At 40.6% G+C, this 27,914-nt stretch overlaps 4 protein-coding genes and 2 non-coding genes across 6 annotated transcripts; 3 read left to right on the top strand and 3 right to left on the bottom strand.

Moving 5' to 3' along the window:
- Positions 1–62: 62 nt before the first annotated feature.
- Positions 63–5,955, bottom strand: LOC146485194 (melanopsin-like). The gene is made up of 3 exons (XM_085103595.1): positions 5,700–5,955; positions 2,439–2,762; positions 63–1,588 (listed from the first exon to the last, which is right to left on the bottom strand). The coding sequence occupies exon 3, from the start codon at positions 1,503–1,505 to the stop codon at positions 213–215; it is 1,293 nt and encodes a 430-aa protein (XP_084959721.1). The 5' UTR covers positions 1,506–1,588; positions 2,439–2,762; positions 5,700–5,955; the 3' UTR covers positions 63–212.
- Trnal-uaa (transfer RNA leucine (anticodon UAA)) lies at positions 4,978–5,061 on the top strand. Its single transcript has one exon. It is a non-coding gene; the product is annotated as a tRNA-Leu (tRNA).
- LOC146485193 (U11 spliceosomal RNA) lies at positions 5,860–5,988 on the bottom strand. Its single transcript, XR_014863464.1, has one exon. It is a non-coding gene; the product is annotated as a U11 spliceosomal RNA (small nuclear RNA).
- Positions 5,989–10,483: 4,495 nt separating this feature from the next.
- On the top strand, positions 10,484–13,364 carry LOC146485192 (uncharacterized). Its single transcript, XM_085103584.1, has one exon. It carries the CDS (start codon positions 11,020–11,022, stop codon positions 13,084–13,086), a length of 2,067 nt encoding a protein of 688 aa, XP_084959710.1. The 5' UTR covers positions 10,484–11,019; the 3' UTR covers positions 13,087–13,364.
- A 7,538-nt stretch (positions 13,365–20,902) lies between these two features.
- Positions 20,903–25,224, bottom strand: LOC146485191 (tetratricopeptide repeat protein 32-like). The gene is made up of 2 exons (XM_085103632.1): positions 24,903–25,224; positions 20,903–21,426 (listed from the first exon to the last, which is right to left on the bottom strand). Exons 1-2 carry the CDS (start codon positions 25,192–25,194, stop codon positions 21,296–21,298), a joined length of 423 nt encoding a protein of 140 aa, XP_084959758.1. The 5' UTR covers positions 25,195–25,224; the 3' UTR covers positions 20,903–21,295.
- Positions 25,225–25,227: 3 nt separating this feature from the next.
- Positions 25,228–27,453, top strand: LOC146485190 (kinetochore protein spc24-like). The gene has a single exon (XM_085103626.1). It carries the CDS (start codon positions 25,333–25,335, stop codon positions 25,909–25,911), a length of 579 nt encoding a protein of 192 aa, XP_084959752.1. The 5' UTR covers positions 25,228–25,332; the 3' UTR covers positions 25,912–27,453.
- The last annotated feature ends 461 nt before the right edge of the window (positions 27,454–27,914 follow it).

Raw genomic sequence — 27,914 nt, 5'->3', positions numbered from 1 at the left:
TTTTAATTCATGCTTCAAAGTCATTAGCTTCCCATGCAGACGTACTTTGGGCTTGTCACGTATCCCTCCCCAGGGGAGGAATGCGTGACAAGCCTAAAGAGCGTCTGCGTGGAATGCTACAAAGTCACGTTCATTTCACGTGCAAGTTTCTGCACGGCCACGTGATGGCAATCTTGTGACGGGAAGTTCGACGTCAGGTTAACATGTCTGTCCTATCTCGTTTTGCCGCTGTTGTTATGTTCCAGAGAAATGTTTGGCACTTGCGCATGATCGTTTGCAACTTCTAAACATTTTGAGTCTGACGTCTCATTGCCGTAATGTAACTCTTCAAAACTGGAAATAGTCATCTTTGTTTGGTAGAAACAGTATCTTTTGAGCTCGCATTGACCGTTCGTGGGACAATCTATATCTAGTTTCTTTTCAGATAAGCGTTCCAATGGCGTCTTTGCCGAAGCGCTTGCGCTTGTACAGGAGATACGGAAACTCGAGCCTAGTCCTCCGCTAAAAACTGGCGCCCGACTGCGCTCTCCCCTACCATTGACTCTCCGCTTCTTTCCCAGCATTCTAAGAAATGCATTTCTAAAACGATGATTCAGCACAGCGTAAATGAAGGGGTTATAGATGATTCCGGACTTGGCGAGAAGCAAGGTGATTTCTTGCACCAAAATTGAAACGTTAACTCCAAACGCCACGCACAAAGAGACAATAACATGCGGAGACCAGCATGAAAGAAATACTGAAATTATAACTATGATCATCCTTGCAGTACGCCAATGGGGCAAAATGAATTTCGAGCTTCGCCGTCGATTTCTTTCCGACGTCTTGCCGCAGTTACGTCGCCGACTTCTTTGGCGAACAGAGACGAAAATCGAACAGTAACAATAAACCATCACTCCAAATGGCACGGAGAACAGAAATACGGCCATTATTATGGAATAAGTCAGAGATTTTGCGTTTCTGTTCTCGAAATTTAAGTAGCAGCCGGTGAAGTATGTCTGCTCGTAAAAAACAACCCAATCAAAAATGATTGGTAGGGTAAAAACCAGCGTATAAAAGTACGTAAAGACGATGCATAGCACAGCTCGCTTAACTGTAATTTTTGCGCCAAATGACGGCTTTGCGATTACCCAGAAGCGGTCTAGCGAAATGATCGCTAGCGTGTTCAAAGACATGGCGTTTAGAAAATGGTACGCAAAGCCAAACGTTTCACATGCCACTTTGCCGAAGAACCAGCTTCGTTTAATCGAAGAAGGAAACGAAAACGCGAGGTCCATAAACGCTAGCAGCAGATCGCATGAAGCTAGATGGACGATGAAAATGTTTGTTGATGTTCGTAGGTGTCTGTAGCGACAGAACGCTGTTATTACCCAAGAGTTTCCTAGAAAACCAAGCCCTCCAACCAAACATATGTACGCGCTTATAACTGCAAAATCTGCATCCTGTAGCTGGGTCCTTTTTTGGTCTGTTCCGAGTTCCGTCCGCGTGCTGTTCACAGTTAGATTCATGTTCCAGCTTTCGTCGTGTCAAATTTCGTTCGATGATCGATTAGTCACTGCGATGTTTATCTCCACATCGGAAATTTTCCCTCCTGGTAATAAAAAGGAAAAACGTTATCGTGATAAAATGATCAATTCGGGAAAAATATTCCTACATTACACGCGTCTTAAATGGTCAGACTGGGGTTAAATTAACGGCCGGCTGCTGTCATACACACTTCTGAAGGCTCAAAACAAATTATTAACATCAGCATTAGAAAAGAACATCCCCATCCACTGCAACTTATCTGCAGATGTACATAAAGGATTTTTCGCGCTAGAATGACCTTTTTTTTAAATCATTTTACACACTTTTCAGCCAAGCAACTAGAGCTAACTGAGTAAAGCAAATTAACAATATTAGTCCAAATATGAGGATGTTCAGGTAAAAAAGGATTCGCGACCTGAGATCGCAAAGACATGTTTACCACACGGCCTAAGTAAAACAGTAAGATGATCAAAAGTGCCCGATAAAAGCAATGTAGCTTGGCTTGCAAATATATAGTTTAGCAGTGAAGCGAATTTTAACTGATACCATTCAAAACCTTGAAATGAAGGCAGGGATATGCTTAGTGCCATCAATAAAATAGTTCACCGCAAAAATTAGCTTGCTTGGGCAGTACAGGGTAAAATATTCCAGTAAACGAATTTATCGGCTGGCTGTATGTGTTGCGCCTTCGTCAATAAAACGGGAAGATCGTTTTTAATTAGCCTCGGTAAGTATTTTCGCCTTACAAATGCGTTAAAACTTTTAACATGCCCAGGAGCGAGTATAGATACGGAGAGGGCGATTGGCTTGAAACGAGTAAGCATCTGAAATGAAAAGTTAGTGTGTTTTGACGATTTAAAGCATTTTCGTGATCATTCCACCCAAAATTAAATTAAACTCATGCAAGCACTCACCTCTATAAACGAAATGTTCTGCGACGGGCCAAAAATGTCACATTTCGTTTAACAATGCAAATTTTTAACCGGTGCAAATATCTACCCACCCAAAACGGTGAAAATTATCCACTGGAATCAAGTCCTGAATTTTCTGAATCGAAGTATGTGAGCTCAGGCGAGGCTTTCCTTGCGTCATATCATGCAGATGTATTCATAATTACGGTTTTCGTCGGTGCTTTCCACAAAGCTTCATTTAACTATATCCTTGTGCGTGGGACATGGCTGAAAGGGCAATTATCTTCCGGCAAATGGCTTGTTGTTTATCATGGAGCAGGGCCTTGGCTGAAATGCAAATTTTCTAATTCGTTCTTTTGTTTGCGAATAAATGTCGCTGGTTCTCTTTGAAAATCAGGCCTCAGAACGCCCCCAGACCGATGCCCAGTTTGAGAAAAACAAAGTATTCCATAGTTTGCATAAAAACACTCCGAATGGCGAAGTGCCAAAACTCGTGGGTGGGAAATGTTTGCTTTTACTCTCAAATTGATGCTGTCAGCTGGTGATAGATAACGGTTAAACTCTCCAAGTACGGCGCTCTAATTGCAATTTTTTTTCCTCGCAGTGACGAGTATACAGGGAAAGGCTGAAATATTGAATTCAGGACGTTGGAAAACTGCTTGACTTGAACGGTAATTTATATTCAGTTTTTCACTTGATTTTCTCTTCTATTCCCTCCGTGGCAATCATCGTGTAACATGTTAATTTTACCGGCTTAAGAATAGTTATCCTTACCTATCATCGGGCTGAAATTCTGTCTTCTTCGAGGTTGCGACTTCAGTATAGCGATTTGCATCAGCCTTGCTACTGGTTCTCATATGGGTTGGTATCCGAGTGTGTCACTTGCTTTAATTGATTGTCTCATATAATAACACCATTTTAGCCACTTTTTGTCTGGTGTTTCCAGTTGGCCTAGCTTATAATTTGGTGATAAGGAACGGGGCAAACTTTTTTGATGATTTATCATGTAGCGCTAGCAGTGGTCACAACTGATCAACCTCCCCCTTATTTCATGCAAAATTGTATGTTTTCAGATTACAACCTGATAATCAGCGTCAAAAAAACTCTTCTCTGCTTTTAAGTCTTTAAAAGAATGAGAATTACCCTTAATTGTTTTTTGTCTTTTAACCTGAAATGTTATGTAACTATTTAGTGTTTTTCTCTCGTTCCTCTACAAACTTAAAACGTCGTAGTTTGGAGAAAGTAAATGAATTCCAGAAACCTCAATTAGTTTCCTACGCCCTTGAACCGAAGTCATTTTCGAAGGTAACCTAAATGGTAATTCATCTTTCTAAATGCTTGTAAATTAAATATTTCAATCAAAATAAATTTTGGGCGTTACTGTCGATGAGCAGTGAAACATCTTTTTGTTTAGCAAAAAGTTAACTCAGTATAGTTACTCACTGTTGATGCAAGGTCACTGATATACTCAGATGACGAACGGAGACGAAATTTACAAGTGATTCCACTGAAATTCAATGTTAAGAATCATAAACAAGCAGTACATCATTTAATCAGAAATGTGTTCCTTTGGGATGATCCAGATAAGGATCAATGATCCAAGATCACTCGGATCATGGTAGTCATGGTGCATCAAAGGAATCGAGGAATCCACTCTGGACAAGGATTCGTCGGTTTCTTTGATGCACCATGATCCGAGTGATCTTGGATCATTGTCCTGATCTGGATCATCCCAAAGGAACGCACACATTTTGGGGACCTGTCTGAATGAAGAGCGGATCTTTCTGAGTTCGAGCCAGAGTCTAAAGTATTCGCTTTAATATAATCGTGACTTTCACCAACTTGATGGAATACATGGAAACTGAGACCATGAAAACAATTTCCGAAAATTTAAAACAGAGCTGGAAAAAACACGAGTATAACTGACAACGGGGCTTCGTTTCAATCTCGCTAAACCGAAGGTAGAAAAGAAAAGGAAGCGAAAAAATAAATTAATTAAAAACGATGAGAGATTGCATAAGGAAGGTACACTTATTTATATTTCAATTGGAACAAGGTCAGTCGAACGATGTTTATATCATTTGTGTTACTGACAATCGCCGCATCGAGTTCGGACTCTATCAAATATGAGCAGGCATTTCAAGGCAGCCCCGCTGTCAAAGCATCGATTCCGTTCAAGATCTAGATCCAAAGTAAAATCAGCTCAGAAAACCACGCAAACTCGTTAGTTTTTTTTTAAATCCTCTCTTTGCTACAGTATATATATAGTTCAGATACTTCTCTCCGAGGGTTTTCAGTCACAGTCATTTTCTTCGTGAATTAGCTGATGGGCTCCTGCTGATATTTAGTCTAGGCTGTTTTGTCATATGGTGAACGAAAACATTTTTTATCTTCAAAAAGGTTTTGTTTTGATATTTTCTAAATAAATGAAAGCCTCTTTACAGCAGCTGTAGTAAATGTTGAAAAATGAAAGGCCCAAACGGGAGCTGGTGCACTGCATTATTGTTCATATATTATAATTTCATCAGCATCTTCACGTGACACCAGGATGGCCGAGTGGTTAAGGCGTTGGACTTAAGTTCCAATGGACGTATTGTCCGCGTGGGTTCGAACCCCACTCCTGGTAATTCACCGCTGAATATTTTTTTTTTCTCTACTTTTTGGAGTTATTTCGGATGCCTTTTCTCTTTTCTTTTTTTTATTCTTTTCTACAAAAAATAAGTCATAACAACATCTCGTAATATTATCGAATTAAACAACATAGACCGCCGTTGAAATTCCTTCATTTCGAATATTTTTACACCAATTGTCGGGTAAAGATTAGCCTTTTTTATGCTAGAGGAATCTCTAGTATAAGAACGGCCAAAATTATCGCCATTTAGGGGCAAAGGAGGGTTGTCCAGAGCGCGTACGATTTCTGTCATTTTGTCCTAAAATATCAGCATTTGAGCACGTGTTTGTAAGAACTACTGCGACAGAATAAAAGCACCGGATCCCGTAGTAAAGAATCTTATCAACATCAAATTGTGGAACGTGTAATCGAAACAAGAGCAAGGCCACAGTAAGGAAGATCGATAAAATCTTGATTAATTTTGGTTTGGCTGAGCAGTGCTAGCTCACGCCTATCAAAATTTCAAGGGGACCCCCTAACAGCATAATTCCACGGACAACGAAAGTTCAATAATATAACTGATCGAGTGGAGTGTGTAAAATGCAAAAAAAAAAAAAATGTCTGAGAAATACGTTGCTACGGGAAGTACAAACCTTAAACGCTACTGTTCCACGGGTTCAATGAGCCCGGCCATTTTCTTTTGTAGAAAAATTCTAAATCCACATGCACCCCAACGACCACCTTCGATACCATGGAATGGAGCAGAACTTATTCATTAACTCGTGCCATGTTCCAGTTGCTATTTGCTGTATTGTGGGCGTCGGTGCTAAGCGGCTACCAACTGCCTCAGTGATCCAAAGATTATGCCTCCGAAATCTCTTGATGGCGATTCCGCGCGAGCCCAGTAGGTCTCACGTGCCAATGACGGCAAAGGCCCTTTTATCGTCTTTCCGCCGCTTGTGAATTATAACAAAGAGCGTTCGTGTCTCCATTGTGGGACAACATATGTGCTGCGCATGTCTGTTGAATGCAGGTGATTCGTGATGGTGCTTATCCAGCTGAAAAAATAAACTCTTATCATTAGCTGTGGCTTAGAACCCTCGGGCAAGGAGTTAATTTCGGAAGGTTTAGTCTGTTCCTAATGCATCTTACAAAAGATCATCGTGATTAATTTCGCGGAATATAATTGTGCGGGAAGCTTTCATTAATTTTTCCCACAGTGCGATGAAAGAATTCTTCGAGTAACTGTATGTGGAATGCATATGCTCAGAATTTTTGTTCAGAACATGACGGTGTTAAGCCAGCGACACACCTGGCGATTCGCGGTGAATTTGATCGCCAGCGAATTTTCGCCACCGATTGATGCGGACACACTTGGCAATTTTTTTCGCCGATCGCGGCAATGTGGCAGTTTTCAAAAGTCATGCGATGAAATCGCCCAACCTGATGGGTTGGCTTTATTGGCGATTCGCAGCAATGGCCGTAGACTGAATCGCGGGAACGAGAAAACCTAGCGAATTTAATCGCCGATATCTGACATGTTAGAAATTGGCGATTTTATACGCCCGTCGCGTCGACGGGCGAAAATCGCAATCACTGCACCGGGCACACCTGGCGATTTCCGCCGATCGCGGCGATCGGCGTATAAAATCGCCAAGTGTGTCGCTGGCTTTAATAGTAAGTGGGGTGAACTGAGCGAGAATTAACGGTTCACAAGTGATTTTGGAATATTGGTGCTCCTTTGCAATAAAAAACAACAACGAAAAAATTCTTTTTCGCCTTACATTATTGTTTTGCCAACAAAACATGACAAAACAAAACGGGGAAGTTGAGAACAAAGAGAGGAAAGGATTTTTTTTTTTTGGCAAGGAGCGTGATCACCTGCAACGGTATTGTAACATTTATTCTTGATCAACTAAACTGGTCTAAACATGTTAGTGTTGTTAAAAAAGGCTTTGTTAATAAGTTAAGCTTGTTAAAACGTAGCAAATTTCTTCCAAAGAATATGTTATTAGACTTGTATTTTAGAGTTATTATGCCGTCGATTGTATATGGTATATCAGTATGGGGAGGCTTCACAAATACGGAAGGTTTTAAGGCATTAGAAGCACTGCATTGTAGAGCTGCAAGAATTATCTTTGAGCTACCTTGGGAGATATCTAATGCAGATGTTATGAAAAAGGCTAATTGGTCTTCTTTAGCCTTTATGTATAAAATTAGCTTAGCTAAGCTTATGTATAAAATCCACAATAACCTGACTCCAGACGCTATGTCAGCTATTATTAAGAACAATGATAACATCAAGCGATATCAACTTAGGAAGAAACTGAAAATTGATGTCCCTCGTTTTAACACCAACTACATGAGGAACTCTGTAGCTCGTAGAGGAGCAATAGTTTGGAACACGTTGGTTCCTCAACTCAATGAAGATATAGCCAATTAATGTTAAGAAATATGCGATTATGGCTAGACGGTCAAAGACTCTGCTACACCTAGATTTCGACTGTATCTCCCCTCAAACATTAACCAGAAGGGAGGAAGATTTTAAGTATAATTAGTGTTAATAATTAGTCGATACTAGAGTACCACCTTCTGCTTTGGAATTTTAAGCTTTTATCGTTTCAGACTTGTATGTAGTAAGTAGCTGTATGATTTTAGCTGGTGTATATCCTATTTATTTTCTAATTCATTAGTTATCTTATTTAATTATTTAGACACGACCCCACAAGCGAAGCGTCGCTTTAATACCTATCGTGTATAAATAAAGATTATTGATTGATTGATTGATTGATTGATTGATTCTTGTACCCAGACGTTTAGTCTTCGGAAAAAACGTGACTCTCCAAAAGAGTGAGAGAAGAGAAGCTAAGATCTGGGTACGAAATGATGGAAGCATTATTACAACATTAATTCGGCAGAATCTATTCCATCCTCTCGAATCTTCACCCGCCCACCGCAAATAAAAAATAGTTTTACATCGATTAATCGACCGAAATATTTCGAGTTATCCTCAAATATGTTTTATCCTGTAAAATAACTCTTTTTTTTCCTACAACACACAGATTAGAAAACCCGTTAGCCGTTTGATCCAGATAAAAATAATCCATTTAAAAACATAGAATTTTTATCAGCGATTATACCCCATGAGTATGGATTATAAATAGATTTATAATATTACACCCATTTTGAAATCACTGGTGATCCTTGCAATCTGATTGGCTTTCAACAATGCGATTTATTCCAAAATTGCACCATTTTTTGCTGTAAATCGCATCCTTTCTTTAGCCCATCAAAATGGAAATGAAGTAACAAAACTAGAATATTAATATTGACAATGATACTCTGTGATTTCAAAATAGGTGTAATAAAGTGGTAATTGAACTTTGTGTCGTGCAATTTTGGTCTAAAATCATACTTGTGATTTCAAATCAAACTCGCGCTGCGCGCTCGTTCGATTTTGAAATCAGGCGTACGATTTCAGACCAAATTGCACTCCACTCAGTTCAATTACCATCATTAACAGGATATCCCGGAGGGGGGGGGGGGGGTATCAACTTTTAAGGGATTCATTTCTGTATGGCTTACTCGTGCCAGGTATAATTTGCTTCGTGACTAATTTGCCTGTTAAATCTAATCTGTAAAGGTGTTATTCCGATCGCCATGAACTGTGTTGTAAGAAGAATAGAAACAAGGTTAATATTTGAAGACAAATTTTGGGCCGGCCGGGTTGTTCGAAAGCCGATTAGATCCACGATTAACTGAAGTTAACCGAGTTTATCATCTCGCTCGTTAAGACTGTTTTTAAAGGCTTATTTAAGCTAATGGTAAAGAAAAGTTGAAGGCAAAACTGGAGGACAAAAATCTTTTGAAAGAATTCGTATGTGAGTAAATAGACTCGAATCAAAGTTCGCGTTAACCCAGGATTAGCTTAATCGGGCTTTGAACAGAATTCTTGCGCGGAATTTTTTTTTACAACAAGAACAGAGATGAGCTTTATTTGCATGACCATAAAAATGGTTACAGTATTGCAAAAGCGTCAAATTAAAAGACTCCTAAATTTAAAGAAAACATAAAATACAAAGTAAAGTTCTTTCAAGTTTATTAATTTTTGAATGCGAAGAAAAGAATTTTAAAAACCATCCGATGGATTATATTATTTGGTAAAATTAAAAACACGTTTTCTTAAATCGAAAGAGGAAGAAATGAACTTAACCATGTGCTTATTTAATAACAATATAATCAGAGGAGTTAATTCCACTTCACAAGAAATTCTGTGATTTGAATTTCAGTAGATTTGAATTATTATTCTAATTAATAACCTGCTTTGCCGCATGAAGAAATACTTTTTATAAATAATATATTCTTAATTCTGTCTGTAATTATATTTTGTTTCTGGGGTCATCCTCTAGATTAGCTCTGCTATTTGGATGATCCCAACTCGCTCTCTATTTTGTTGTTACAATTTTACTTTCCTTAGTTGAACTATGTTTTAGTTGCTTATGTAAATTCAACCTATGTCATGTAAAACTGAGCTGAATCATCTTGTTTTGTCTTGTCTTCAGTAGCGCTCGCGATTCACGAGGTCCCTGATTCCCTAATGACGCCTGCTGAATGCCAGCGGATAGGCGCGAAACATCAATCTTAATCAGTTTGATTGAACTATAACCAAAAACAAGAAAGAAAGGTTTTGAAAATAAATACCAATATCCTGCAGCGTATTAGGCTTTGATTTCTAATCAACGTCAACGCGCGAGCTATTAAAATATTGATGATACTGAAAGATGATGGTTGTCGGCTGTGCCTCAGAGTTGTGCACGTATTTTCCCCGTTCAGCCATTTTCGAATAGTGGTCTTGTTTGGCTATAATTGTGTTTTGTTGTTGTCGTTGTTGTTGTTTCTTTCTTTTTCACAGTCAACCCAACCAGATTAAGAAATTCAATCATTGTCCATTCCGATTGATTCAATAAGTAAGAGAATATCAAGTGAAAATGCTAAGTGGAACTGAGTTTATATTGCCAGCGTTCAAGACTGTAAATCATTTTTTGACCCTCAGTTGTTGTCGGGATGAGTCTGTACTTGAATGACTTCCGTATCGATGACTAAAAGATGCCGGCAGGGCGGCTTGGCCAAAAATGGCTCGCCAACTGTTACATCCGGCTCTCGTAAAATTCTGCAGCTGTTTGTTTCTGTTTTTTGTTTTTTGCCGGACTGAGCCCGTTCAAAGAAGATGTAGTTAAATATTAGGACTTGTTACTTTTCATTTAGAGTCGCCCCCTCTTGAGATTGGAGGATAATATACATATTCTGGCGTTGCAATTTTTCCACGCTAAATATAAACCCCATCTTGTTTATGATATAGGAACTATTTTTGAATAGCCAAGTGGGTTCATGTTACGTCATATAAAAGCATTATTATATAAATTGAAATGACAGTTATTTGCATATTTATAACAATATACCCTAGAGAGGTCAAAACGCTTACACAAGTTGTTGTTATGAAAAGAGTGCTCGATCTTGTAAGTCAAATTGATGTGATGTCTACTGTGACATCGCCCGGGTGACCATTCGCCCCAGGATTTCAGAGCGCCGGCAAAAACCGCGAGTAAACAGACACGAGTTGCACAAACAGCGTTTAGTTTACAATAGGCTTGGAAAATTCAACAATCTTCTCTTATGGTAATTGCCTGAATAGGACTGTTTAAATACGTTAACGCTATTGGTCAACACCACGGTCATTAAAGCCAGGATACCGTCCGATGTACGCTAGCACGGTTGAAAGCTGAAGAGCAAATTTATTCGGCACAGTGTTGGAGGTTTCCGTGCGTGAAATTTACGTAGCGATTTTAAACCTTGAACTCACGCAGTTCTGGATGGCACAAAGAACGTTCATCGGGTTTCTGGGGTTGGATCCTAAATGAGAATTCACGACGGCGTTATCAGGACGAGGGAATCAAGTTTTCATCGTGACAAAATATGAGTACAAATGGTGTTATTTATAACGGCTCTTCCGAAGACGGCGATTATAACAGTGCGAGGTTAGGTTCTGTTGTGTATCTTTGTATCATTGGAGCTTGCGGGATCATCGCTAACTCTCTCGTAATTTTTGTATTTTGGAAGTACCCAAAGCTCAGGACGGCTGCCAATTTGTTCATTCTAAACCTGGCATTCTGCGACTTGATGCTGTCGATTTTAGATAACACGTTTTCCATTGCATCCACGCTGTACGGGAAGTGGCTATTCGGACGCGCAGGCTGCGTTTCGTACGGATTTTTTCATTATTTTTTCATATGTTGCACTGTTTCAACGCTTGCCGCGATTTCCGTGGACCGATTTTTCTTCATTACTCGACCAAGCCAAACTCGGGCGGTTCAAATTATAACGAGGAGGAGAGCACTTGGGATACTTGCTATAATCTACTTGTACACCTTGCTGTTCACCTTCCCTCCGTGCGTCGGATGGAATAGTTTCGTGGTGGAAGAACATTTCTTCAGTGGCTGTTATATCAACTATGGCGATCAGAAAACTTCGTCCGTCGTTTATTCAGTAATTGCTCCGTTATTTCTATTCTTGGTCCCACTAACGATAATGGTTTATTGCTACGCAAGGATCTTTGTCGCCGTTCGCCGAAGTACGCAACGCACTATCAGTAGATCGTTAGGAACGCAGTCTTTGAAGCGATACCCACTTCTCAAACGGACACACATACAGACCGCTAAAATGATTGTGGTTGTCATATTTTTCTCAATGATTGTTTGGGTGCCATATGTGGTGGTTTCCTTGATCAAAGCCGGTGATGGAAATGTCAATCCACTTGTGTCACACATCACTGTGCTCGTTGCTAAGTCTTGCGTTATTTACAACGTGTTGATCTACGCGATTTTGAACCGCAAACTGAAAGCTGCGATCTTGGACGCAGTTTGCTGTGGGAGGCAGAGCTTTTCCCTGGTCGGAACCCCAAGTTCTGGAAATAATACCCAGCGGAATAGGATCAGTCGGATTTTGAGCGAAACGGAGGTCCCCTCACATGTAGCCGAAGCTCAAAAGAACCGCCTTAGCGCTTTGACAATACAACAGTCGAATGAAAATGTACATGATCAATATTCCGATAATATTTCTCCGCCTCGCTCTCCAAAACTTAAGAACGGTGTTTTAAAAACTGTGGAGTTCAAAGACGAGCAAAGAAAGGAAAGCGTTATTCTAAATGCAAGCAAAGAAGAAGTTGACTCTGTAGTGGGGACGGGAGATAGGAATGGTACTGTCGACACACAGGGAGATGTGAAGACAAGGCGGAAGAAAGCGTCGAAGATTCAGCGACCCTCTGATGGGAAATTAAGTACTCGTACGTCTAATGGATTTCTTGTGGAATCAGAGGATATAGAAGCCGAAAAAATCGTTCCTGTCCAGGATGCAAGCGAAAAGCCTACGCATTTGAATTCAGACGAGGTGGGTAGCCTGTCCCGAGGTGGCACCCTACCCAGTGAATACAGAACAGACTTAAAACCTACGGCAGAAACACCACTATGTAGTTTGTCAGCCGATGCAGTAGGCTATTCTCGCCAGTTCAATCGCGTGCATCACCTCTATTCATCGCGTTCCGGAAAGAATTCGAATTCTAGCTCGCGGAACTTATCTTCACCATCGCAATTGTACAAGAAAGGTGTGCGACCGATAAGCGCGCAACAAATAACTCAACGAATTTCGTCCGACTCGAGTATTCCACGCGCAAGCACCAGCACAGACCAAGAAAGTGACCTTTCGATGGGGCATTCGCGCGAGCATTCTCGCGAGGGCTCTTTTGTCCAGCGATCTGCGAGCTCTCATAGACCTAAAAAGCCCCGATCTGGTAATAGAACAAACACAAAGTCCTTGGCCACGCGTAGAAAAAGTCACGGGCATCTGAACTATCGAAGGGGTAACATTGATCCCCTTCATACTTCAGCTCAAGAACTGTTGGAAATCCAGAATTATTGGAAGCGTATGAGCCTGTGTTTAGACGATATTGATCTGGATGAAGTGACAAGAGAGATTGAAATGGTTTAATTATGGTATTTCTCGCAAGCAGTTTTTCCTTTTCCCAGAATCGAAGTTCTATGAACGTTCGTCTTAGTGGGTGATGACGGTTTCTATGCTAGAGGTAATATCCCTGTGAAACGAGCCTCGATATACAGTGAGTTAGGTCTTCTTGCTCGTGTTCTTGTTCGTTGTTATTCTTCTTCGTTCGTAGTTTGTCTTGTATAAAGACGAGCCAAAACGCCTAAAGACTATATCCGGACAAATTATCGGCTTATGGCGTCTTTGAGCCAATTGCCAGACACAAGAAGGGAAGGGGGGGAGGGGGAGGTTATACGAGCTGCCTCGTGCTCCTTACTCACACGTCTCACCCCTCCCTTAAAGGCCAAGTAATGCGGGCAACATTTCCTTCCGGCTTTGCCGCGAAGCAAATGTCGCGTCAGTAAAAGTTACGATGGTTTATATTATTGCCCGTATTACCTCCTCCGCGAGCAAAAGAATTTCATGTTGCAAAAAATAGAAGAGGCATCTACTTTCTGCAACATGAAAATTTGTTGCGCGCGGAGGTGCATGGTACTACGGGCAACAAGCAATCGCAACTTGTCATTCGTTGGGCGACAAGATGCGAGAAAATGTTGACTTGTCCACATTGCTTGGCCTTAACCGCGGTCAATCTTAAAAAATAAGAAATGTCCGTTAGAGCTCAAAGGTGATAAGTTCTCTGGGTCTGTGATTTAACTAAATCATTTTATAATTCGCTAAAAGAAGTTTCAAGTTTTATAAAGGGAAGCATGTGGAGACTGATTTGCAATATGTCTGTGTGCACTGTTTAAATACGTGACATGCTTCACTTTCAAAAAAAACTTGAAACTTTAAGCAAATGATAAAATGATTTAGTAAACTCAGACTGACAAAACGCATCAGCTATGAGCTGTCAAAATAAAAATGTCAGTATCTTTCGGACTTTTCTCATTTATTTATTCTACTTTTTTTTTGTTTGTTTGACGTTTAACCACGGTTACATTGAAACCCATCCATCCCTTTTTGTGCCTGCCCGCAGCCTAAGCGCGTCTTGAAAGAGCGGCAAACTAATAGTCGCACAATCCTCTGCTCGTCTTTATATGGACAAACAGCGAAACATGGAGACAGACCAACAGTTCGGCAGTTTGCCCGAGTTCGTTCCCTAAGGTTAATAGACCTTCCCCTTTTCCCTTTAAAAGGCGCCATTTTAAAATTTCGGTAGCAAAGAAGTACGAAATCATTGTTTGTATAGGAAAAAACGTCATTCGTTTCATGCTGAGAATTCCTGTAATACAGTAGAACCTCGATTTAACAAACCTCTATATAACTTGACGAAGTCTTCGGTATAACGAACGATGTTCTCCAGCTCGGCTTTGTAAAATGTATGGAACAGAACCCTGATATTACGAACTAATTTCTGTAGTCCCTTGGTACTTCGTTAAATCGAGGTTCCACTGTATTAAATGGTATGGTATGATAGGCCGGATAATTTTCTGTTGAAATTCGAGGGATGTAGCTGCGTTATAAAGCGTCGTGTAATTGCGTTTTTAATTTGGTAGTCAACGCGGACTTTGAAATATTTTTTACTGACAAATGTACCGGTAATTTTTATGAAAAACGATCAAATGCTTTCCAGCCCAGCTACAACAATCAAACTCGAGCAGAAAAGTCTTGGGCCTAGTGCAGATTTTAATGTTTTCAAGCGGAATTAGATGTTTCAACTTTGTTGTATACAGCTGTTTAAAACAACACCTTGCCTGACGCAAATTGTTTCACGTAAATCAAACGTACGACTTCACTACAACATGTTACAATTGTAGCATCCGACACGCAAGATACGTATGATTGTGGAACGTGTTTTAAAAGCATACGACAATCGTAGCCGTAGGCCATGTTTAACCACAAAACAGTTGTTTATGACTTTCTGCATAACATCAGCTTCTGCTCTTTGCCACCTTTTTAAAATGGCGGATTTTAACGCGAAGAGGTCTGAAGGAACGTAAAGCATAAGGCAGATACTTCTGCAACAGCAACGCCGGAGTACGAGAGCGTTCCAAAGCAAAAAAAAAAAAAAGTTTTTATGAGCGTCACTACAGGAGCGTTCAGTATATAGTTTGCTGCATTTTTTCCGTTCTTTACAAACCAAAGTTAAAGCTTTAAGCTTTAAGTTTAAGCTTTACTGTGAATTTTCCATCCCTTTCCTCAAGTATTTTAACCTTTTCCCGTTCTTGTCAGTTCGGGTATACTCTCAAACGACTTGGATCAAGTTTAAAAAACATTTTCGACTGACGGTTTCGTTGGCGTTGCTGTCTTGGCCTCTCGGTTCTCTAACCGGTGTCTCTAGCATAAAAACAGCCATTTCTGTCCCATCCTCGTACTTATTACACAAACAAATTACACTTATAGTGATGTTACACGGGATGAGTTTCAACGCAACGTTGTCGCCTCAAGTGCTATTGTGTAACAGCGCGCGGACAACAATTGTGTTGTGCTATGTTGCGTTAAAAATAGTCTTTCAAAGTTGCCCCGTGTAGCGTCACCTTGATGAAAGGAATTAAACTGCTTGCATTTCAACTGAAGAGAATATTTATAAGACTAGAATACGTTATTTATTATAAAATTGCGTTCTGCAATTTTTAGAACGTACATAATTGATGTGATATTTTTACTATTTCAGGCAACAATATTTTTTTAAGAGGCTTTGTTGTCGACTCAAGAAAATTTCTTACCTTATTTAAAAATTATAATAACCATTTTCGGTTAGGTGGTTGTTCGAGATTTATTCTTTATGAATTCATTTGGTCACACTCCGCGCGTGGTGAGTTTTATACCAAACTGACTATGTTTTGTTTCTTACACTTATTGTTTGACAGACTATCCGAGTTTTGTTTATAATACTTATTGTATCTCTCACTGCCTGTTTGGTCAGATTGTAGTTCTGATGTTGTTGAGTTAAAATATCATTCATCCAGTTAGCCAGTTGGGCCGAGAATTACTGTAACACTTATTAATATGTTTACGTTTACGTTTAATTTACTGTTTGGAGATTTTTTATTATCAGCAGTTATTTTTAATCCATTCTCAGCTCAGAATAAACAGCCATTTGAATTATTTTTAAGCGTTTGTTTGTTTTCTCGTATTGTGAACGAAACAAATCAAGTGAGTGCTGGACACACGCAATCAAGCGCGAACTCGCGATCTTTGCGCGCACTCGCGCGTTGGACCGCACGCTCGGCAATCTCGTTCCCGGTGGCTGCTATCCTTTTGGTCAGCACCAAGGATCCCTAACGGTTACAATCTCGCATCTAGAGTCCTCGGGATCTTTGGCCAGCGGATGGTCGGCAGCAGAGACCATACATGAGGTATTTGACAATTTTTTTTTGTTTGGCTGCCTCGTAACGGCTTACATTATTTTACCGCAGAAATCCTGTGGTAATGAAATTCCAGTTCCCCAGAGTCTCTCCTGGCGCCCACCAGCTGACCAAAAAGCCTGGTGGGTACGAGATTATAACGGTTGTTACTAGAATGGATATGCCAAAACAAGGTTGGACACCTTCTGATTTTTACACAACAGAAATCTCATTTCGAACCTGGGGCATTTGCTTCATATCATGTTGATGTTCCCTGCCTAAATGGAGCTCTATTCTCTCAGTTATCTGCCGGCTAACAAATGGGCTTCTGTTCTCTTGTACTCCATGACTGTCATAGTGTAAACACCATAAGGTGTCCAGCCTTAGTTTTGGAGTATCCATTCTAGGAACCGATCTCTAACCCTTCCGCTGGACAAGGGTAACAAAGGCTCTGGGAACGAGATTGTATGCTCAGTTTCCCAGTCCCTGTACGCCTTTTTCCCAGGCCCTCACGATGACGTGACAGAGGTGAGAGACAGAGAGAAGCCTAGGAACTAGGCAACATGCTCAGCTCTTTTTTCTCGAATGCCTCGAAGTGAGAAAGACAACCTCTTTTCTCGTCGGTAAAAAGCTAAGGCAAGTCTTGAGCTCTAGTACAATTCTCACATTTACTTTGGACGTTCGTCCGACTAACTGTAGAAATTCTCGCGAGTCCATTGGCCAATTTTTATTGTCAATAAGCGGGCAGCGCAGACACGTGAATTTATAATTTATGCGATGTTGACGCAACGAACGAGAACCAGGAATTTAAAAACAACCAAACGTCAATCTGTCACTTTTCATCCAATAGAAAGTCTTCCTTTTTTCCATTAACCAATAAGAAGGCGAGACAAGTTTTTAATTATTTTTGGTCGCGTCAGATTTTAATACAGGATTCCTCGGTTCCTTTGATGCACCATGATCCGAGTGACCTTCGATCATTGATCCTGATCAGGATCATCCCAAAGGAACGCACCCTCGGTTTCTCGCATTTTTATCCCGACTTTATTTTGTCCCTTCTGGCTTTGTGTTATAGAAAGAAAAAAAAAAAAATTGACGTCAGTTTTTCATGCATGCGTCTGTCCTGTTATTGATCACCGAATTTCGTCACAACATTGCGAAAGTAGTCTGCGGATCCACGAGGCGTAGCTACTTTGACAATGTTATGACGAAATTCATGATCAATAACCGGACCGACGCATGAAAAACTGACGTCAATTTGTTAATTGACGAGACAAACAGTTTTAAGAAATTCCAATTCCAGGCGTTTTTTGTCTCTTCCTCCCTTCCCCCTTTCAAATTTCAAAGCGATGGTTTACATTTGTTATTATACATTGTTTTTTCGATTTCCAGTTGTCTTTTGCAGGTGGAAGCTAGCTAATGTGTCTCGTCCACAGTATTCTCCCTTGTTTATAAGGGAGTTTGGGAATGAGTGCGAATAAAACTGCCGGAGCAGATGGGAACGAAGGTGAAGCGGAGGCTTTGGGAGGGGAAAGAATAAGAAGGGTTTTGCCTTTAATTGCTCCCCCTTCCCGCCTTCTCCGCGCACCCACTACCACGTGCTACAGTTTCGAGGGAAAGAATGGGGACGCGACAGGGGCTTATAACTTGCGAAGCTTAATAGGAAACGTTTTCACGAAAACCTATCCAAAGAGCATGCTTGCATTGACTTACCATACGGCTGGGAATTGAACATTCTAAACTGCAGTAGCTGTTTACATGTACAGCAGAGCGAAAACTCCCCACTTGAAACTGAGAAATTTGGTAAATACAAGCTCCACTGACTGTCTTCGTCCCGTTTTACTTCGTGTGTAATATCTGAAAACTAGCTGGTGAGCTGTCTCACTAAAGCCAAGCGTATCTACACAATAAACTTGACTTGACTTAAGTGTACCTGACAGTATGGCAAGACAGTAGCGGTCGGTATAAAGCGGTCATTTTAAGATCGTCCATGATATGTGGAAGTTTAACTTCAGTTACAGTGTACAATTTAGAATGCCTTGCCTGAACAGTTCCGGCACTTCAATAACGTGATTTATTTATTGTATTTAATCAATAAACAAGAATCCTACGGAATTCATGGACACCCTGGTGAACCTTCACATTATCTGCGACAACAAGCGTAAGCCGCGGGAAAATCGCGTCTTCCCCTGCCTCGCGGCTGCAAACCAGTTGGTCCAAACTTTGCTTTCGCCCAACATTCCGCTATCTACGTCGGCTATTCAACATGAAACGTGGTTGATTGAGCAGGGCAATCTCGGTCATTGCACGAAAATAAAATCACGCGGATTATAAACGCGTATGTGAACAGCAGATTTCTCCCTTATGTCTACTTGTGGTCACTCTTGCTACAGAATGAATGCTAATGAAGCTTGAGCCTGCCTTGATTCCTTCATCCTCTCGGCAAACATTTTTGCATCTATAAACGACTGACACGATCAACGTCAAAACTACATCGCTGATAAGACATTAACTCTTGTTTGAAATAAACGCGACTTTTTGAAAGGACGGCGCCTCTTAACTTGTAGAGATATTTTTGCACAGTTTATGACTATGCGGGAAAAATATACACTACAGTTCTTGGCAGGGGCCTATTGAAATCCAAAAGAAAATTGGAGTCAACCAAAAAGTTTTCAGTGATAATTTAAGGTGATTCCGTTGAATTGCATTGCGCATCCTTGCTGCGCATAATTTTTCGCGTCATTTAGCGCGCGCACGAGCGCGCGCACGCACAACATTACGGGATTTCCTTGAGGTTAAGCTCTGCAGGAAAATAAATGGTCCTTTTCTTCTAAACGAGCACGGTGACCCCCATTTTTTAATGCAGTAATTTAAATGTCATATGGTTGACCACTATATATCGCGATTTAAAGAAAAGTTAAATACTCTACTTTGAGATATTTTTATTTGAATGCTTTAAAAAGCACGTATTTAGGTAGTGCTGCTTACGTGCACACGCAGCAAAATCTTTAATTTCTTTCATAATCTTAATTCCAGTTCAATGAAAATAGTTTGTTGTGTAAGATTAAAGTAAATTTTGTTGAACTGCTTCGATATTTTAGTGCAAGAAATTAATTTAACTAGAAATGATAGTCCCCTCTTCTGATTACTAGCGTTCCTAATATAAACCTCGTGGGTCATCTATTTACTATAATAGCCATCCAGGTTGTACAAAAACGAGCACGGTGACCCCCATTTTTTATTGCATTTTTGAAATGCTCATAACATAGTCATGAACTGGACCAAGTCTTAGAAAATTTTTAATAGTCCTTCTTTTTCAGCGGAATCACCTTAAAAGCACCAATAATTCTAAAAGTCGTCTAAACGCAAACAACTGACGAAATGGCCTTTTTTATTTTTACAAATTAAAGCTTGATTTTCTCTGAAAAACGTGTGGTTTACTGATGTGGGTACTGTTACGGGGCATTTTTTGACACTTGATGTAAAAGACCCCGGTAGGTAGCTGGGCACCTTTCGCTCAGTCACAGAGCTAAAATGCCCCAAAAGCCCCTGTTACATTACTCCTAATTTCCTTTTGTTTCACTAGGCACTGCCATCAAGGACTCGGACCATCTCCAGATGCACGAAACGTAATAGCAGTAGCATTCTCGACCCCAGAGAGCCTTTCGTCTTCGTGCACAAAAGGGAAGAACTCTTGATCCTGTTCGGGGGAGAGAGGGATTAGGGGGGGGGGGGGGGGGGGAGGGCACTCGAGCTGGGGTCGAGAATGTCGCAGCTCAGTAGCAGAAAGGAGGCACCATTCTCAAATAAACGAGAATTGAAGGGTAATTCGGTTTGTAATAAAAAAAATTAATGCGAATGAAAAAGGGAAATTTCCAAATGAATAATTTTAACACGAGTAAAAAGTTCCACAGTTTTTTTTTGTCTCAAATACACTGAAATGATGATGGTAGTAGGAGGTAACGTAAAATATTCAAAGGTTGCAATGTGCTAAACAAAGAGAATTGATGCTTTCTTAGAAATGACAGAAATTTAAGTCTCGGAAATGAGTGCTCCATTTTATTAAGGTCCTGGAAAAATAACGCCCAAGGAAATCAACGCGACCTAAATAAAGCCGAATTTTCGCCTTTTTTTTCGACAATATTTACCACGGCCTTCGGGTAATTTTCGGGAATCTTCGTCAATCATAGGAAAATAGTCGGGATTTTCCGAACACGACGCGAGTTAGGTCACTCGGAGTGTGTAACACGCAAGAAAGTTCACCCAAGTTCTTGTGTCCATCCAATATACTGGTGCTGGTTGAATAAACAGTTTTCCGCGCGAAATCGCGCAGCATATCGCCTGATACTTAGCTGACGAGGCCGTAGGCCGAATTAGCTAGAATCAGAGGATGTTCTGCAAGATTAAGCAGGATTAATTATCTTAATAATATTTATTGTTTTATGTAATCAACACATTGACAACAAAGCACAATTTTATTACAAAAAACAGGAGAGGAATTTTATTTTGCCGTTTTTCTCCCCGACACATGAAATTACGTATATTTAACAATTACCCTGCGAAATCAAAAGGAATTTCGCCTGATACTGATATTTGGGCAGTGTTACAATGTGCTGAATAATAACTATCATTATATGGACTGTGTCAGACCTGCAAAATCCTGGCCAGGACAGTTAACAAGTTTGGGTGTAACCAAAAGTCAAAAATTATGGCCAAAACTTGACTTGTGAAAAATAATTTTTGAGATGATCTTTCTATATCTTTCTCCACACTTTTTCCATTCAGGCTTTACCCACTTTTCCTTCAAATATCTCTGATGGCTGGAAGCATGAAACAGGATCATTGTCCCTTGTTAATCGTTCTATTTGTCAGCTGTTTTCCATAGCTGTAGTATTTTTCCAGTCCTGAATTGCCTGGTGTAAGTTAAGCTTTGCATCCTCAAAGCTTGGATCAATCCTAATGGCTTCCGTCAGGTCGTCAACTGCTTCCTGGTATCTGCCTGAGTTCACATGTGTAACAACATTTTAGTTAGTATAAAACTTGTAAAACTTAGAGCGCTTTCCATTTGTTAGAACTGGCCAGCCACATTGGCCAGTCTGTGAATCAAATGTGTCATTTTGAATGAATGAATGAATGAATTCTTATTTGCCGCACATATCACCAAGTCTCATGGCGGTTTACAATTCTATGGGGTGAGATCGGACGCCAGCATGTGAAGGCGCCTCCGGCAGCCGCTATCGGTCCATATTAGATCTCACCCACCCACCCACTCAACCCAAGCATGAGTGTGAAAGATAGAAGACCAGACCACAACACCGGGAACTACGTCCCCTACTCTTGCGAACAGTGTGTGGGTTCTTTAACGTCCCACAAAGTAATCATGAACAAGGGTTGTGAGACGGGACCTACGATTTATCGTCCTTACCCGAGAAGACTAGAAAGTCTAACCATTTGCAGATGTCATTACAAAGGCAGCACTTTTTCGTCAATTAATTTAAAGACCCTGAATGTTGGTCCAGCTGGGGTTTGAACCTGCGACCTCCCGCACGGGAGCCCGGTGCTCTACCAACTGAGCCAACAGGTTGGTGGTCCAATTTTGAAGGGATAGTGCTGCAAAATCTTGAAAAATAATCACTCCGAAAACACCTATTATTTTGAAGAACTTCGAAGGACGAGGATAAAACTTATCCTTCAAGTTGGTGCAGTCCGTTTACGAACTGACCGGTTTGACCGGCAAGTTCTGACAAATAAAAAGCACCCTTAGATCTTAACCTTTGGATATTTTTGTTTTCATGCTTAGCCCATAAATTAGTATACATCAGCCCTAGCTACAAACAAAATAATGGTCTCCGCAAATTAAAAAAGCTTGGCAAACTTGGTATTTTTCAGGAAATTTGAGCATGGTATGCGGAATAGTTTTTGAAAAACATACATTAGAAGTGTCAAGCTTTTACAAAGAATGCATGACTGAGTGGCAAGAGTTGCCACCTAGCCAGTTATTCTTGGTAATTTCACAGTTTTTGAAAGCTAATTTCTCTGAGAATAATATTATACACTTAATGTATGGTCCCGAGAGAAACAGTTAGTTTTGTTTCCCTTGAGTTCTAATGTTTCCCTCGACCTCGTCGACTTCGGGAAACATCAGGACCCTTGGGAAAACAAAACTGACTAGTTTCCCGAGGGACCTCACTTACTTAAGTGCTTTGTTAAATATTTAGACTTTCCCTTCAACAATCAAAGCAAAACAAACAAACAAACAACTTCAGGGAGGGCAACAATTGTGGAATTGTATCCTGGTCTGGATACATTTGTATTTGATCAGGGGCACATGACCAAGAATCAACCAATCACAGTGCTCACTTTGTTGAGTGAAAGTCTAGGTATATAACAATTTGACATATCACACTAACATTTATATGAATAACAAGTTGGGACAAGAAAACATGGCCATCTCTGAGGTTCGACTGTATTTAGAGACTGGAGGAGATCTGGATATCTTAGGGCACATAGAAGGATATGCATATGATTGGAAAAAGAAAATGTTTACCTGGGCTTTTGTCAACAAGCCCTAACAGTGATCAGCATCAAATTGCTCCTAGTAATATCAATTCTTATTCAACCCCTGAGGTCATGAGAATTAGGGATATGATCACTCAGCCGGTTAATTTATTTTGATAATTTAATAACTTCTCCACAGTACTTTTCTGAGAAACGTATGGGGACAAGAAAGGAGAATTTTCACTTTGGTATTAGCGGTCAGATGTTAAGGATTTGATTAGGAGGGACCACATGGTAGAGTTTCTGCCATTCTTTGCTTACAACTCAGGAGGATTTCATTTAAACCATGTTATTGTACAAAATAAATATGTTTTGGAATTAACAAGGTGAGACATGGTTTGTAGGATTGAACAAAACCCCTCTGGACCCTGTGCCAGTCTGAAAAATACACAAAAAAAATTCCAAGTCCCCCCTCCACCCTCTTAGGAACTTTTACATGGCAAGCAGAGAAACCATTACTCTAAGGGGATAATAAGAAAATTTGGCTTAACTAAGGAATACCCCGCCACTCCAAGAGTAATCCTGAAAAGAGTGGCTACGTGGCTATGCGTCGAGCCGAAACAAGCACTCTACACATCATATACCTTGTTCTTTAATCCACAAGCCGAAACAAGCGCCTTACACATGAATATATCTCGTTCTTTAATCCACAAGCCGAAGCAAGCGTGCTAGCTGCGTAGCCACGTAGCCGTGTAGCCACATAGCCGCGTAGCCACGTAGCTACACAGCCACGTAACTGCGTAGCCATATAGCCTGACGTAGCCGCGTAGCTGCGTAGCCACGAAGCTAAGTGGAGGAGAGGGGGTGGTATTTACCACTGTATCTGTGTAGCCGTGTATGGGCGTAGCCGTGTATCCACTCGTTTCAGGGTCACTTTTGGAGTGGCGGGGTATTCCCTAGTTACCCCGAAAAGTTAGCTCTGACTTCCTGAAAAATACCCATCCCTCCCCCCCTCCCCCCCACATGACCCCGATAGGCATATTTTCATATAAGCATCTAAGTCCTGTAAGTGTAGTTCATAACGGCTCTGTCTTACGCCGCTTTATGCCAAAGATGATGATAATAGGCCTTATCACGGTTTTCGACGCCATTTTGACGAGTAGGCAAACAGGCTCGAAATAACAGTGTTTGTATGGAAATCCGATGTCAAATAATTTTCATGAAACATTGCTTCTGAAAAGTTCATGAATTGGAAACTTTTGGCAATAGGGAAAGGATTTTAAGAAAAAAATTGGAGGGATGTAGCTGTGCCAGAAAGCGTCCAGTCGTGTTTTGAACTTTTCATACATTTGTCTGTTAGCGAATCAGCCGTGAACTGCTCTAAAAATAGCTCGCGGGAAAAAAATACAGGGAAATGTATGGAAAGTTCAAAACACGACTGGATGCTTTCTGGCACAGCTACATCCCTCCAATTTTTTTCTTAAAATCCTTTCCCTATTGCCAAAAGTTTCCAATTCATGAATTTTTCAGAAGCAATGTTTTATGAAAATTATTTGACATCGGATTTCGTATTTCCATACAAACACTGTTATTTCGAGCCTGTTTGCCTACTCGTCAAAATGGCGTCGAAAACCGTGATGAGGCCTATACGCCGAGTATGTATAATTTGGAAACCCATGCCGAAGATTTTGGCGTAACCTACATAAAATGCAGCCTGGCATATAGTAGCCTGTGTAGCAGTCATTTCCGTTTCCTTCAAGCCAAGCGGGGCAATGCCATGAGGGCATTGGGCAAAAAGGAGCAAAAAAAGTAGGAGGCCCCCTGCTCCTACTTTTTTGCTCCTTTTTGCCCAATGCCCTCATGGCATTGCCCCGCTTGGCTTGAAGGAAACGGAAATGACTGCTACGCAGGCGAGGCATATAGCGAGAGTCGACTCCACTGTATTCGAGATTATCATTTATTGCGATTTCTACATACCCATTCTGTAATGAATCTGTCCTCTGTTATAGAAAGGCACAGCAAAGTCATTATCCAGTTGAATAGCTTGAGTGAAATCAACCATGGCACCATAGAAATCAACTTGCAAATATTTCAAGTGTCCTCTATCATTCCACACTCGAGCTAAGAAGCCGTTCAATGATTCTCGTCCCTCTGTATGTTTTTGTGCAAGTTCTATTAACTTACTCAGTTCTTTTATAGCGTCACCGTGACAGCTTTTGGCTTGCAACACTTTCGCTCGCTCATAAACCACAGCAAGACTGTCCGCCATGTTAGATACCGAGAGGAATCTGGTAACTAACGGTTGGGATTGAGAACAAGTTTGTTGCGACCGCCATTTTTTGAAAATTTTGTTTTCAAAATTTGTAAAACGCTCTTTGTGGCTTTTGCGACTGATATTTCAACTACAATGTCCATCAAAGGGGCTCAAGAAACTGCAAGTGAAATCATAACGGTTCTCTCTAGCGCAGAAGACGAAGAGGCACTGAAAAAGGTTGCACAGATCTGCAGCGAAGTTCGCGAGGAGCGCTCACACCACCAAGACAACGTGAAGGAAACTTTACGAGCGCTCAGCAAAATACTTGCTGCGAAAGAAGAGGAGGAGAAAGCTTCGAAAGTCAATGAAAATTCCAAAGGAGTGGAAAGTCTACACACTGAAAAGATTGCAACCATACAGCATATTGAAAAGTTGGAAGCTGATGTTAAAGTCTTCGAGAAAAATATCACGGATAAAGAAGATGCAATCAAAGGGCTAAAAGTTAAAGCCACAGAGGTGAAAAACAACTGTGAAGAGATTCTTCCACAAACGAAGTACAATTTCAGCTTGTACACTAACGTGAGCCATATAAGGTGGGATTATGAATGCGAGGAAGACCAAGTAAAAGGATTTGTAGCAAGCCTGAACGATGTGAAACCGTTCTGTGTGAGCAAAAGCGAGAAGTCGAAATTTGACATTGCCAACTATCTTTGGGACCTCATGGAAGCTTGATCGCCACATCGCTGTGGAAAGTTCTTTTATCGAAAATATGGACGTTTTGAATCACATGTAATAAAATGGTTTTTAATTTAGATAAGTAATTGAATATTGCAACTCTTTATATAGTTAACAGTGATGATGCATTGTGAGTACTCATGCCCCCCCCCCCCCTCCCTTATCCTCAGTGTGGTTTGTATTGGATTCCGACATGTGTCGACACTTATGCGCCAATCAATAAAATCCCTGCCCCCTCCCTCTGGGCCTAAAGTGTCAAGTTGACACCTTTTTTCTTGCCCAGCAGAATACACAGAATACATGTGGTTCGTGATCCATGGACAAGTTAAGTGGCTCACCAAAAAAGATGGTCTCCACAAACTTTGCAGTGCTTTCAATTTGGTGCTAGGGTAGGGCATTTGAATGGCTTTTTGGCGTAGCGGGGCGGGAAGTTTTAACATGTCAGAACTTCAAATTCCCAGGGAGGGGGGAGATGCTTGCAGTTTTGAATTGATTGATTGACAGTATGACCTTGTTGCATGTCTCATGGTGATCCTTTGGGAGCTAATGGAGGCTTGTTCCCCACATTGCTATGGAAAGGTCTTTTATTGAAAATATAGACATCTTGTACATATTACATATAACTACAAGGTTTTTTTTAAATTAGCTATTGTACATTATTACTCTTCTAGTTAGCAGGGATGGTGCATTGGTGAGCGGTAACCTCACCAAACTGGCTTGTATTCAATTCCTGTACTTATCACTCTGTATAAGATGATTGAGACAGCACCGCTTTGTTGCATGTGCCATGCTGATATCAAGGAATTGTGGCTTTTATGTGGTTTATATAGTGAGCAGTGGAGCTATGCTATTGGTGGGAGCATGGTAAGCTGGAAAACAAAAATAAACTAGTCGTATGAAAAGGATTCATTAATTCCTGGCGATTAAGTGTGCTAATTTGGAAGATGTTCCTTTGCCAAAAAATTTGTTCTCACAAAGTTGCCTTAGGCCCAGTTCAGACGCTGAACTTTTCATGAGCCGAACTTAATTCAAATTAAGGTCGGCCCAAATCACGAAAATCCCACCTTTTGATTCAGACGCCGAACTTAATAAGCCGAACTTAATTTACTTGAAGCAAAACCAATCAAAATGTTAGCGGTTTTTTTTTTTTAATTTTTATTTTTTTTGTTTGAAATACGTTATAATAATTTATGCATTAGGTTCGGCTCATGAAAAGTTCGGCGTCTGAATCAAAGCTGTTCCAAAGCCGAAATTCCTGGCTGAGCCAGGCGGGAAGAACGGCTGAGCCGTTCCAAATTGAAACAGCCGTTCTCAACTGATTCAGATGCCAAACTTTTCATGTACTTAATTCAAGGTATTAGGTTCGGCTCATGAAAAGTTCGGCGTCTGAACCGGGCCTTACTCATTATTATTACTGTGCAGATTTAGAAGTGGTTTTTAATAAAAGTTTTAGTTATAGGGTGTGGACTTTCTTCATAAAAAGTTCTTGAGTTTATTATCTGTTTTGAAATTAAAGATACAGGGATGACAGAGTCACAAGGAGACTGTTCTTCAAGTGTGTTAGATAGCGTTACGTTTCGTACTTGGAAGGAGTACATGCCATGTGCATTTGTTGCAAATTGAGCTTTCCTGAGAAAGGGGTAAACCATAACTAAAGTCAGGCTGAGAGGATTTGTAATATCTTTGGAGGATGGTGCCTCCTTTTGTTACTCATTTCATACATTCTGTGCCTTTCGATATTTATTTGACATACTATCTTGCCATGATATGTACATGTAAGGTGTGCGAGTGTTGCTTCATTACATGTAAAAACTTGTGTGCAATGGCGCTGTGAAACAAGTTTTAGCAGGCGTTGCACCTTGTAACATGGTTTCTTGAAACTTTTTCGAACTTCTGTTGCAAGATGAGTTTCACAAAAAGTAGAAACGCTTTCTACTTCTGCAACGGTTGCTGCAGTGGTGAAAAAACAAGAGTTTCACCGTGTAACACCACTTCGTGAA

Source organism: Pavona decussata, unplaced genomic scaffold (assembly GCF_977016875.1).
Source record: "Pavona decussata unplaced genomic scaffold, jaPavDecu1.1 SCAFFOLD_27, whole genome shotgun sequence".
Lineage (NCBI taxonomy): Eukaryota > Metazoa > Cnidaria > Anthozoa > Scleractinia > Agariciidae > Pavona > Pavona decussata.
This window is presented reverse-complemented; position numbering and strand designations above follow the sequence as displayed.

Coding starts and splice junctions, on each gene's coding strand:
- LOC146485194 (XM_085103595.1), bottom strand. CDS start 1,505: ATGAATCTAACTGTGAACAGCACGCGGACGGAACTCGGAACAGACCAA.
- LOC146485192 (XM_085103584.1), top strand. CDS start 11,020: ATGAGTACAAATGGTGTTATTTATAACGGCTCTTCCGAAGACGGCGAT.
- LOC146485191 (XM_085103632.1), bottom strand. CDS start 25,194: ATGGCGGACAGTCTTGCTGTGGTTTATGAGCGAGCGAAAGTGTTGCAA. Junction 21,427..24,902: donor ACAGATTCATTACAGAATGG/GTATGTAGAAAT, acceptor ATGTGAACTCAG/GCAGATACCAGGAAGCAGTT.
- LOC146485190 (XM_085103626.1), top strand. CDS start 25,333: ATGTCCATCAAAGGGGCTCAAGAAACTGCAAGTGAAATCATAACGGTT.